This window comes from Bos grunniens, chromosome 25 (assembly GCF_055505025.1).
Source record: "Bos grunniens cultivar Pamir isolate PY7600 chromosome 25, Bosgru_T2T1.0, whole genome shotgun sequence".
In the NCBI taxonomy this organism is placed as follows: domain Eukaryota; kingdom Metazoa; phylum Chordata; class Mammalia; order Artiodactyla; family Bovidae; genus Bos; species Bos grunniens.
The window spans coordinates 28,332,196-28,345,749 of NC_141189.1; the positions used below are offsets into that span (position 1 = coordinate 28,332,196).

Genomic DNA, 13,554 nt, shown 5'->3' on the forward strand with positions numbered 1-13,554 from the left:
ACTACTAAAGAAAGTGTGGGCAACAAGGAAGACCCAGTGCAGCCAAAAATAACAAACAAAAAAAGCTTATATACACAGCAAAAAGACTTGAAAGAAATACAAAAATCTCTACGCAGTGGGACGATGCATAATTGTTTTTATCCTTCGTGGTTTTCTGATTTGCTACATTTTTTCCCATGGGCATGTCTTACTTTTTAATGGGAGAGGCAGAAGAAGAGCCTCTGTAACTCCCCTAAACAAACAAATTTCAAAAAGAAGAAAAGAGGAAAGGAACCCTTTCCTGCCATGTTAAGGTGTAGTAGCCGTTTTCCTGCTCAAACCTCTGTCCCTCAGCCCACGGCCACTTCAGCTGGGAAAGGAGGGCCGGCTCCTTGGGGACAGGGGATGGTGGTGGTGGTGGGGGGTACTTCCCTCCGAGACACCACCCCTATTGTTTAAGCATAAAGAAAGGCTTCTTTCTGCCAAGCGGAGGCAATGAGAACAAGACGGCTGTCCCCGGAAGGCTGCCAAGGGTTGGATTTGAAAATATGCTCTCCAGTCCAGTCAAGCGAAGGGGTCCCAAAGGGGACACACCGTGACCTAACCAAAGACCGGGGACCAGCCCCCAAGCTGCCCCCGCAGCAGGTACCTTGTTCTTCAGAAGCCCCTTGGGGCCAATCACGTTTTCAAAGATGTGCTTGCCCACGTGGGCGTCCACGGCTGAGAGGGGATCGTCGAGGAGGTAGACGTCTGAGTCGCAGTATACGGCCCGGGCCAGGCTCACGCGCTGCTTCTGGCCCCCGGACAGGTTCACACCCTGCGGAGAAACACGGCAGAAAGTTGGGCCTTCTGGGAAGCCGAGACAGGCAGAGGGGTGCAGCGGATCACCATGCATCGCCCCTCGCCTGAGGCCCCACAGGGCTGCGTCCGCCTCCTGCGGAAGGAGCAGCGGTAACGGAGCGAGATCGCGCCTGCGCCAACGTGGGTTCAAGTCCCGGCTCCAGGTTCAGCCTCAACTGTGAAACCGGCAAAGAGAAAACCCGAGCCGCCGGGTGCTGCTGAGCAGGGCACGGTCAGGAAGGTGAGGCTGGTGGCACCACACAGTGCTGGGTACAGGAAGGCTCATGATCTTGGGGCTTCGCTCACTGGTGAAGCCACACGGTCAAGGCAGGCTGTGCCCCAGGGATGCTACAATCCAGCCTGCACCCCGCCAGCCAGCAGGAAGGGCACAGTTTGTTAATTTGAACCAGGGCACAAGGACCACAGGGCTCTCCTGCAGCAGGTAAGCCAGCATCACTTGCATATCTGGCTGGAGTCAGAGTGGACACCTGCGAAGCTAACCACCCAGCCCCTCTCCCCAAGAGATGCCCACCCTCCCCCTGCTCTGAGACAGGGTCCTGGCAGCCAGGCTCATTTTGAGAGTTCCTCTAGTTCACAGCTTTTGGCCCCAGGCAGACATCAGACCCAAACTAAGCCAATCACATCCTCTCCCTCCAAAACTGGGTGCATGTGTGCACTTCGGTCATGTCCAACTCTGTGCAGCTCTATGGAAGGTAGCCCACCAGGCTCCTCTGTCCATGGGATTCTCCAGGCAAGAATACTGGAGTGGGCTGCCATGACCTCCTCTAGGGGGTCTTCCCAACCCAGGGATGGAACCAGCGTGTCTTACATCTCCACTAGTGCCACCTGGGAAGCCCCCACATTGGTTACTAGGGCCTAAACAGGGAGAGTGAGGAATCTCCAAGTGGCAGATATACACATTTTGGAAAACAACAACAAAGCTCCGCAGAAAAGCAGAGATGAAATTCAGAGGAGGAATCAGTCCCTTCCTGAGCCCCGCCACATTCCAGCCCTTGGATTCCACACAATGCCTGTAAATTCAGTTCTCACTCAGGATTCTTTGCCACTTGAAAACCCCAAAAGCTCTAATAATTTTGTTTTTCTTTCCAAGGAACTGCAGATTTCACTCAAATAAAAGAAATAGCTCACGAAGTAGGAAAGTTGGTTGAGCCACTGGCTTGTATTAATAACTAAAAACAAGGATGAGAAAGCTCTTTAGTCGGCTCCAGACCATTTGCACACCACTTAACCACCAGGTGGCAACTGAGCAAGCCAGCCGGGCAGAGGGGAAAGCATGTGCAAAGGCCCTGAGATGGGAAGGGGCTCCGGAAGTCACTTGGCCTTTCCGTGCCTCCTTTTCCTCCACCATTACACAGGGTTAACAGTAAGTCCCATCTCCTGGGCTTGCTGTAAGGACAAGATATGTATAAAGTGTTTAGCACTGTGCCTGGCACGTAGCGATTACTCCATAAGTGTGAGCTCTTGCATTATTACGTTTATCATTAACATAATGATAATGTTTTGAAAAGGGCTGTGGACACTGGAATCACTGACACCCCTGTGCCCTGTATAGCGCCAATGGTCTTGGGACTTTTCAGTCACATGACCACAAAAGTAACATGCACTCTCTGGTTCTTTGGGTTCAACCAAGTGACTTGCTTTATGGGTAGAAAGGATGGTGTGCTTTAAAAGACATCACATTTTGTTGTTGTTGTTGTTCTCTTGGGCTTCTGCTGCTGCCATTGAAAAAGCTTCCCCCTGGGGAGCTGCTGTCCCTTCACCCAGGCCCTAGTAAGAAGCCACTGGGGAGACCTGAGCCAACCCACAGCCTGGAACTGGGCTTAGCTGGCCTGCAATGTGGAGCAGAGCCACCCAGCAGAGCCTAGCCTGGGTCACCCAGTCACAGTTGACCCACCCATAAGCAGCAAAGTGTTTAACATCATAAGCCACTGAGATTTTTGTGCTTGTTTGCTGCACAGCAATAGCTGACTGATACAGGGGCCACGCTCAAGTCTACTGACCTTCTCACCAATCTCTGTCCGGTCCCCACTGGGCAGGATTTCCAGGTCTGGGAGGAGGGCACAGGCTTCTACCACAGCCTTATAATACCGTTCCTGTAGCTGGCGTCCAAAAAGGATGTTTTCTCGGAGAGAAATGTTCTGAATCCAGGCCTGCTGTGGGACGTAGGCCACTGAGCCCTAGGTGGCAAACAAAGGTGGTGGCAGGACAGACAGACTTGGTTAACAAAATAGCGGCGGCCTACTCCCTGCCAGGAAGGCCTTACTTCACACGATACCTTCGTCACATCTATGGTTTCAACAAGAGGGAAACCAAGGCCCCAAGGACCACAGACGCCAGGGCTGGGGTCAGAGTCCATTCTAGGTCAGTCACTGGCTCCAATATTGAGAGTTTGAGAGCTGAAATCCTTGTTAATGAGATTACAGTTACGTATTTAATAACTATTAACGGAATAGCAGCAAACGAAATGCCTAGCCCCCCTACACTGCACACCTATATCTGATAAAATACTGCACACCATCTGTGTGCTAAGTTGCCTCAGTCATGTCTGACACTCTGCAACCATGTGGACTGTAGCTCACCAGGCTCCTCTGTCCATGGGGTTCTCCAGGCAAGAATACTAGAGTGGGTTGCCATGCCCTCCTCCAGGGGATCTTCCCAACCCAGGGATCGAACCCTTGTCTCTTACGTCTCCCGCATTGGCAGGTGGGTTCTTTACCACTAGCACCACCTGGAAGCCCCCACATCATCTATATGTCAACTTAAGAAATTTTTTAAAATATTTAAAATAAAATAAAATAAATTTTAAAATAAACAACAACCAAAACCTCCTGGTTCCCAAGAATGGGAAGTACCTGAATTTAAAAAAAAAAAAAAAAAAATTATTTGATTATTGTTGTGGTACAGGCTAAGAGAGAAAAATATGAGACTTTCAAAAAAGTCCTTTAAAAGGAAGACTTAACCTATACTGGAAAAGAATCTGAAAAAGAATATATATACACATTTACCTGAATGACTTCACTGCACACCAGAAACTAACACAACATTGTAAATCAACTATAGTTCAATTAAAAAAAAAAATTTTTTTTAAAGGGAGACTTAGTTTGAGACATTAAAAGAGCCCTTGAGATTTCCTTGATGAAATTTAAGCAAAGACATCTTGTATAAAAACTGTCCATTTCTAAAGTTGCTGTACATTTCCACATAATACAAGGTGTCAGAATGGCATAAGAACAAAGACTACGAGGAGGGCATTTGTTTCATGTATTTCAGTAACTGAAAAAAATATTTTTAACAAGGACTGATAGGTGAAAATAAGTTGGTCTGATAAAGAGAAGAGGAAAGAGCATTTCAGTCTGAGGAACTTCATGAGAGGGAGGAAGGGGACAGACAGGCTACAGGTTAGACATTTACATGTGGCCTCTGCCTGCATATCATGGGGGAAGAAGAAGTGGGCTTCAGGTTGGATACTTAAAACTAGTCTCCTCTTTGCATTTCCTGAGACAAGACAGCGGTGGGCTCCAGTTAAGGCATTTACAGTCAGCCTATTTGCCCACCAAAATGGAACAACAGAAACAGGGTAAATAGTAGGTCTTTGTCTTGTAAATATCCTTAATAGTCTTGGCCAGGACAAAGAAAGGCAAAATCCTGTTTGGGTAAAGGATTAAGGGATCTCCACTCCCCTCCCTTTTCTGGAACAAAGGAGACACTACACATGCATGGGAAGGTTCCTTAGGGTCAAAAGTCAGAGAATAATGCCAGACCATAATAAGTCTTACTCCTCCAGAAGCCTTCACTTTGAGATCTATCTTGGCTAAGGTTCAGTTCAGTTCAGTTCAGTCACTCAGTCGTGTCTGACTCTTTATGACCCCATGAATCGCAGCACGCCAGGCCTCCCTGTCCATCACCAACTCCTGGAGTTCACTCAGACTCACGTCCATTGAGTCAGTGATGCCATCCAGCCATCTCATCCTCTGTCGTCCCCTTCTCCTCCTGCCCCCAATCCTTCCCAGCATCAGAGTCTTTTCCAATGAGTCAACTCTTCGCATGAGGTGGCCAAAGTACTGGAGTTTCATTCCTTCCAAAGAAATCCCAGGGCTGATCTCCTTCAGAATGGACTGGTTGGATCTCCTTGCAGTCCAAGGGACTCTTCTAGAGTCTTATCCAACACCACACTTTAAAAGCATCAATTCTTCGGCGCTCAGCTTTCTTCACAGTCCAACTCTCACATCCATACATGAACACTGGAAAAACCATAGCCTTGACTAGATGGACCTTTGTTGGCAAAGTAATGTCTCTGCTTTTGAATGTGCTATCTAGGTTGGTCATAACTTTCCTTCCAAGGAGTAAGCGTCTTTTAATTTCATGGCTGCAGTCACCATCTGCAGTGATTTTGGAACCCAAAAAATAAAGTCTGACACTGTTTCCACTGTTTCCCCATCTATTTCCCATGAAGTGATAGGACCAGATGCCATGATCTTCGTTTTCTGAATGTTGAGCTTTAAGCCAGCTTTTTCACTCTCCACTTTCACTTTCATCAAGAGGCTTTTGAGTTCCTCTTCACTTTCTGCCATAAGGGTGGTGTCATCTGCATATCTGCTGCTGCTGCTAAGTCGCTTCAGTCATGTCCGACTCTGTGCGACCCCAGAGACAGCAGCCCACCAGGCTCCCCCATCCCTGGGATTCTCCAGGCAAGAACACTGGAGTGGGTTGCCATTTCCTTCTCCAGTGCATGAAAGTGAAAAGTGAAAGTGAAGTCGCTCAGTCGTGCCCGACTCCTAGCGACCCCATGGACTGCAGCCCACCAGGCTCCTCCGTCCATGGGATTTTCCAGGCAAGAGTACCTGAGGTTATTGATATTTCTCCCGGCAATCTTGATTCCAGCTTGTGCTTCATCCAGCCCAGCGTTTCTCATGATGTACTCTGCATATAAGTTAAGTAAGCAGGGTGACAATATACAGCCTTGACGTACTCCTTTTCCTACTTGGAACCAGTCTGTTGTTCCATGTCCAATTCTAACTGTTGCTTCCTGACCTGCATACAGGTTTCTCAAGAGGCAGGTCAGGTGGTCTGGTATTCCCATCTCTTTCAGAATTTTCCACAGTTTATTGTGATCCACACAGTCAAAGGCTTTGGTGTAGTCAATAAAGCAGAAATAGATGCTTTTCTGGAACTCTCTTGCTTTTTCCATGATCCAGCGGATGTTGGCAATTTGATCTCTGGTTCCTCTGCCTTTTCTAAAACCAGCTTGAACATCTGGAAGTTCACGGTTCACGTATTGCTGAAGCCTGGCTTGGAGAATTTTGAGCATTACTTTACTAGCATGTGAGATGAGTGCAATTGTGCAGTAGTTTGAGCATTCTTTGGCATTGCCTTTCTTTGGGATTGGAATGAAAACGGACCTTTTCCAGTCCTGTGGCCACTGCTGAGTTTTCCAAATTTGCTGGCATATTGAGTGCAACACTTTCACAGCATCATCTTTCAGGATTTGAAATAGCTCAACTGGAATTCCATCACCTCCACTAGCTTTGTTCGTAGTGATGCTTTCTAAGGCCCACTTGACTTCACATTCCAGGATGTCTGGCTCTAGGTCAGTGATCACACCATCGTGATTATCTGGGTCGTGAAGATCTTTTTTGTACAGTTCTTCTGTGTATTCCTGCCACCTCTTCTTAATGCACACCTCAGGGGAAGACAAAGACCTGGAAAACGGCCCCCTTATAAAGGATTTAAACTTCTGAAAAGCACAACTCTCTGAGTTTGCCCACGCACCTTTTTGCAGGCACTTTTGTTTTCAACAAACTTTTTACTTTGCTCGTACCTTCTGCCTCCTCTCCTGAATTTGTTCTTGACCAAGTGGGCAAGGGCTAGGGCTAGGGACTCAGGCCCTCACTGCTGGCTCCTGTGGTCCAGGGGTTAGGACTCCCCGTTCAGGAAACTAAGAGCTGGCTGCCAGCTACTGCTCACTGCTACTTGCTGCAAGCTGCCGCCGATTGCTATGTGTGTCCAAAATCAAGAGGAACTTGGCAAGTCTGAGCAACAGGAAGGCCAGTGTGATGGGACCATGATGTGAGAGGAAGACAGGCAGGAAGGAGCCAGGGGGTGGGACGGGACTCACACAAGGCTGGTGGTCCTAGTGACAAGTATGTGTATGTGTGTGTTAGTTGCTCAGTTCAGTTCAGATCAGTTCAGTAGCTCAGTCATGTCTGACTCTTTGCGACCCCACGGACTGCAGCCCACAAGGCTTCTCTGCCCATGGAATTCTTTTTTTTTTTTTTTAATTTTATTTTTTAAAAAAAAATCACATGCTCCCCATCCTGAACCCTCCTCCCTCCCAACCTCCCCATACCATCCCCCTGGGCCTTCCCAGCGCACCAGCCCCAAGCATCCAGCATCGTGCACTGAACCTGGACTGGCATCTCGTTTCATACATGACATTTCACATGTTTCAATGACATTCTCCCAAATCTTCCCACCCTCTCCCACAGAGTCCATAAGACTGTTCTATACATCAGTGTCTCTTTTGCTGTCTCGTACACAGGGTTATCGTTACCATCTTTCTAAATTCCATATACATGCGTTAGTATACTGTATTTATGTTTTTCCTTCTGGCTTACTTCACTCTGTATAATAGTCTCCAGTTTCATCCACCTCATTAGAACTGATTCAAATGTATTCTTTTTAATGGCTGAGTAATACTCCATTGTGTATATGTACCACAGCTTTCTTATCCATTCATCTGCTGATGGACATCTAGGTTGCTTCCATGTCCTGGCTATTATAAACAGTGCTGCGATGAACATTGGGGTACACGTGTCTCTTTCCCTTCTGGTTTCCTCAGTGTGTATGCCCAGCAGTGGGATTGCTGGATCATAAGGCAGTTCTATTTCCAGTTTTTTAAGGAATCTCCACACTGTTCTCCATAGTGGCTGTACTAATTTGCATTCCCACCAACAGTGTAAGAGGGTTCCCTTTTCTCCACACCCTCTCCAGCATTTATTATTTGTAGACTTTTGGATCGCAGCCATTCTGACTGGTGTGAAATGGTACCTCATAGTGGTTTTGATTTGCATTTCTCTGATAAAGAGTGATGTTGAACATCTTTTCAAGTGTTTGTTAGCCATCTGTATGTCTTCTTTGGAGAAATGTCTATTTAGATCTTTGGCCCATTTTTTGATTGGGTCATTTATTTTTCTGGAGTTGAGCTGTAGGAGTTGCTTGTATATTTTTGAGATTAGTTGTTTGTCGGTTGCTTCATTTGCTATTATTTTCTCCCATTCTGAAGGCTGTCTTTTCACCTTGCTAATAGTTTCCTTTGATGTGCAGAAGCTTTTAAGTTTAATTAGGTCCCATTTGTTTATTTTTGCTTTTATTTCCAATATTCTGGGAGGTGGGTCATAGAGGATCCTGCTGTGATGTATGTCAGAGAGTGTTTTGCCTATGTTCTCCTCTAGGAGTTTTATAGTTTCTGGTCTTATGTTGAGATCTTTAATCCATTTTGAGTTTATTTTTGTATATGGTGTTAGAAAGTGTTCTAGTTTCATTGTTTTACAAGTGGTTGACCAGATTTCCCAGCACCACTTGTTAAAGAGATTGTCTTTAATCCACTGTATATTCTTGCCTCCTTTGTCAAAGATAAGGTGTCCATATGTGCGTGGATTTATCTCTGGGCTTTCTATTTTGTTCCATTGATCTATATTTCTGTCTTTGTGCCAGTACCATACTGTCTTGATAACTGTGGCTTTGTAGTAGAGCCTGAAGTCAGGTAGGTTGATTCCTCCAGTTCCATTTTTCTTTCTCAAGATCGCTTTGGCTATTCGAGGTTTTTTGTATTTCCATACAAATTGTGAAATTATTTGTTCTAGCTCTGTGAAGAATTCTGTTGGTAGCTTGATAGGGATTGCATTGAATCTATAAATTGCTTTGGGTAGTATACTCATTTTCACTATATTGATTCTTCCAATCCATGAACATGGTATATTTCTCCATCTATTAGTGTCCTCTTTGATTTCTTTCACCAGTGTTTTATAGTTTTCTATATATAGGTCTTTAGTTTCTTTAGGTAGATATATTCCTAAGTATTTTATTCTCTTCGTTGCAATGGTGAATGGAATTGTTTCCTTAATTTCTCTTTCTGTTTTCTCATTATTAGTGTATAGGAATGCAAGGGATTTCTGTGTGTTGATTTTATATCCTGCAACTTTACTATAATCATTGATTAGTTCTAGTAATTTTCTGGTGGAGTCTTTAGGGTTTTCTATGTAGAGGATCATGTCATCTGCAAATAGTGAGAGTTTTACTTCTTCTTTTCCAATTTGGATTCCTTTTATTTCTTTTTCTGCTCTGATTGCTGTAGCCAAAACTTCCAAAACTATGTTGAATAGTAATGGTGAAAGTGGGCACCCTTGTCTTGTTCCTGACTTTAGAGGAAATGCTTTCAATTTTTCACCACTGAGGATAATGTTTGCTGTGGGTTTGTCATATATAGCTTTTATTATGTTGAGGTATATTCCTTCTATTCCTGCTTTCTGGAGAGTTTTTATCATAAATGGGTGTTGAATTTTGTCAAAGGCTTTCTCTGCATCTATTGAGATAATCATATGGTTTTTGTTTTTCAATTTGTTAATGTGGTGTATTACATTGATTGATTTGCGGATATTGAAGAATCCTTGCATCCCTGGGATAAAGCCCACTTGGTCATGGTGTATGATCTTTTTAATGTGTTGTTGGATTCTGATTGCTAGAATTTTGTTTAGGATTTTTGCATCTATGTTCATCAGTGATATTGGCCTATAGTTTTCTTTTTTTGTGGCATCTTTGTCAGGTTTTGGTATTAGGGTGATGGTGGCCTCATAGAATGAGTTTGGAAGTTTACCTTCCTCTGCAATTTTCTGGAAGAGTTTAAGCAGGATAGGTGTTAGCTCTTCTCTAAATTTTTGGTAGAATTCAGCTGTGAAGCCGTCTGGACCTGGGCTTTTGTTTGCTGGAAGATTTTTGATTACAGTTTCAATTTCCATGCTTGTGATGGGTCTGTTAAGGTTTTCTATTTCTTCCTGGTCGAGTTTTGGAAAGTTGTACTTTTCTAAGAATTTGTCCATTTCTTCCTCGTTGTCCATTTTATTGGCATATAATTGTTGATAATAGTCTCTTATGATCCTTTGTATTTCTATGTTGTCTGTTGTGATCTCTCCACTGTCATTTCTAATTTTATTGATTTGATTTTTCTCCCTTTGTTTCTTGATGAGTCTGGCTAATGGTTTGTCAATTTTATTTATCCTTTCAAAGAACCAGCTTTTGGCTTTGTTGATTTTTGCTATGGTCTCTTTTGTTTCTTTTGCATTTATTTCTGCTCTAATTTTTAAGATTTCTTTCCTTCTACTAACCCTGGGGTTCTTCATTTCTTCCTTTTCTAGTTGTTTGAGGTGTAGAGTTAGGTTATTTATTTGACTTTTTTCTTGTTTGCCCATGGAATTCTTCAGGCAAGAATCCTGGAGTGGGTTGCCATTCCCTTCTCCGGGGTGAGGAGTATGAGCTTCACTAAAAGGGCAAAGGGGAGCCCTCAAAGACTGTTAAATAAAGGGAGGCTAGGAGGATGAGGTTGGAAATGAAACCCAGGGAGCCCAGCTCTTCATCTCCATTCTCAGATAAATAACCAAACTGCTGACTCCAATATCCTAACTTAAAGTGGCCAGACTGTCACAAAGCCTCACTGCAGAACCCACAGGTAATTCTCACAGTATGCATGAGCCCTACCAACTAAACTGCTGAGACAAAATAAACATTTTAAACACATTTCCCGCACTTTCCTTGTTTTTGTAGTTAGTTGCTCAGTTATTTTCGACTCTGTATGACCCTATGGACTGTAGCCCGCCAGGCTCCTCTGTCCATGGAATTTTCCAGGCAAGAATATTGGAGAGCGTTGCCATTCCCTTCTCCGGGGGATCTTCCTGACCCAGAGGGTCTACACACATTGTAGGTAGATTCTTTACCATCTGAGCCACCAGGGAAGCCCTTCCCTTACCAAGGCAAAATAACCAGTCACGAATAAATCTACAACCTCATCAAACCAAATATTCAAGCACCCTCACTTTTTGGTCCATCATCTCTGTATTCAGTGGTTCTCAACTGGGGGTAATTTTGCCCCCCAGGGGACACAAATGACAATGTCGAGAGACACTTTTGGTTGTTATGACTTGTGGCTGCTTCTGGCATCTCGTGGGCAGAGGTCAGGGATGCTGCTCAACACCCCACAGTGCACAGGACAGCCTCCACAGCAGAGAATTATCTGGCATGAAACGTCAATAGGGCTGTGACTGTGAAAACCCAGGGTTAATCAAACAGAAGGCAGTGTGGATCCCACCATGATCCCGAGTCTTCTTCCAATTAACCTAGCTCATGCTGCTTATGAACCTTACTTTATAGCATGTATTTGAAAGTAATGACAGATCATTTCTTAAAACAATAGGTCCAAGGGATCTTCCTGACCCAGAGATTGAACCTCTGTCTCCTGTGTCTCCTGCACTGGCAGTGCCTCCTAGAAAACCCTCGTTAGTCTGGACCCAACTATCATACACTTTCTCTAAGGCACACAAGGCTCAATGGGCATATGATCATCAGCAAAGAAAGGATTTTGCTCTGAAATGAAAACTATGGCACAAACCAGCATCCCCCAAGTAGACTCCAGGAGAAAGTAATCTTAAGACATAAGGAGTTGCTGTCTAGACAACAAAGAGGTGCAGGCAAATGTGTCTGGGACATGCAGGATTAACCAAAATTAAATAGGTTGTTTTTTTTTTTTTTTCCCCTCCCTGTAGGACTTATCAGAGCCTTTAAGTGTCCAACAGGGAAGGAATCAGAATTTGTACTATTTCCCAAGCTTGTTTGAGCCCAGGACTCTTTATTCCCTAAATAGTAAGATGAATTTGCTGCAGACCATGCTCAGGAAATGCTGGTGTCAACAAAACTCTGGAAGAAAATATCCCCAACCCCAGGGAAGGGTTTTGGGGGCGGGGGACAGAGCTAAACGCCAAACAAGGCTCCTGATTCTGATGCGACACATCTGTTCACTAAGGCAGCCTCTTAAACTCTCTCCCAAGACATACTGCAACTCAGTTCAAAACACTTTGTTTTTAAAAGCAGTAAAAACAGTCTCCCTTTAGCCCCATATTAAGAATCCAACAAACACTGAGAATTTAAATAAGTCCCTTAAAAAGAATTCTCCGAGGAAATATTCCAATGACATCAATAAAAAATTTTAAGTGTTGTTACATTTGCCAAAAGAGATACAAAGAGAACCACAAAGAGAAAGAACAAGCCTGAGAAAGCCATGCTTAAGGAGGGCCCGGGATGCACACTGCAGGCCGGCGATGGGGAGGGAGTTGAGGGCAGAGGGTGGACCAGTGGGCATTCATGTGTTTACTAAATATTTATCCAGTGCCTACTACATCCTAGGCACTATTCTAGGTGCTGAGACACAGCAGGAACTAAATGACACCACAATCTTGCCTTCCAGGACGGGAGAGAAGAAGAGAACAAAAGGAGTTCCCACCTGCTTAACAAGCTCATAAAAGGAAACGCCGCATAGCCCTTTGGCCTTCCCCTTGGCAGTGAGTTACCTGGCTCCCACCCAGGCCTCCTACCTTGACAGTCACGTGTCCCTCCACCTTGTCCATCTCGGCCAAGAGCGCTGAGAGTAGAGACGATTTCCCACAGCCCACCTGGCCCACCACGGCCACCAGGGAACCTTCCGGAACAGAGAAGGTGATGCTGAAACGACATGACACACCCTGGGCTCAGATGGGGGAGCCTGGCTTCCCGACGCTGGACGGGCCCCGAGTGGGGAGAGAGGGAAGGCAGGGTTGTCTGGAGTCTTTGAGGCCTGGACATCACTCCTGCTGTTCTTACAACGAACTTATTAGTTCAGGGAACTGCCTCAGAGGCTTCTGTGCCAGGCTGGACACAGCTGCATCTTAGGAAAGACCCCTGCAGGAGCGACCGAGACAGGAGAAGGGGGCTTGAGTGGAGGGGGATCCACTTCACCTGGGGGCATGATGCAGGTGCTCAAGGAAGGGTGCGTGTGTGCTCAGTCACTCAGTCATGTCCAACCCTTTGCGACCCCACAGACTGTAGCCCACCAGGCTCCTCTGATCATGGGATTCTCCAGGTAAGAATACTGGAGTGAGCTGCCATGCCCACCTCCAGGAGATCTTCCCGACTCAGGGATCGAGCACACATCTCCTGCACCTCTTGCATTGCAGGTGGATTCTTTACTACTGAACCAATAGGGACGCTCAACAAAGAGGCCACGCCAAAACCAAGCCTAGAGGAAGGGTGAGCACAACCCAGACACCTGGAGACAGCGTGAGGAAAGGCCTATGGGTGTGAAATCACAGGCGTGACCACAGGTAGACAGGTCAATGACACAAGATGAGGCAGGGAGTGGGAGGTCAGTCCTGAAGAGGTGGGTGGGTGGTGTCCAGACCCGAGAGGGCCCCAGAGGACACACTTCCCAGCTGGAAGCCAGACAGGAGGGCCTAACACAATTGAATCAGAGTTTCAGAAACATGTCTCTACTGACATGGCCCTTTGGCGGATATAACAGTAATCGTATTGGGTTGGCCAAAATGTTTGTTCAGGGTTTTCCATAAACTGCTACGGAAAACTCCGAACACACGTTTTGGCCAACCCAACACAACAGGCTCAACACTCTGCTGACAA

The 13,554-nt window shown here is 45.6% G+C and overlaps 1 protein-coding gene across 4 annotated transcripts in view; it reads right to left on the reverse strand.

Moving 5' to 3' along the window:
• The window catches only part of ABCC1 (ATP binding cassette subfamily C member 1 (ABCC1 blood group)), a 155,416-nt gene that overhangs the window by 35,675 nt on the left and 106,187 nt on the right, over window positions 1-13,554 (reverse strand). For all 4 annotated transcript variants that reach the window (XR_015154670.1, XR_015154669.1, XM_086375613.1 and 1 more), the window contains exons 16-18: window positions 12,477-12,603; window positions 2,841-3,017; window positions 629-796 (exon numbers count right to left, since the gene is read on the reverse strand). Coding sequence is in view for 2 of the 4 variants with exons in the window: in XM_086375613.1 (XP_086231739.1) it covers window positions 629-796; window positions 2,841-3,017; window positions 12,477-12,603 (472 nt within the window). In the remaining 2 variants the exon portion in view is untranslated. The remainder of the gene's footprint in view (window positions 1-628; window positions 797-2,840; window positions 3,018-12,476; window positions 12,604-13,554) is intronic.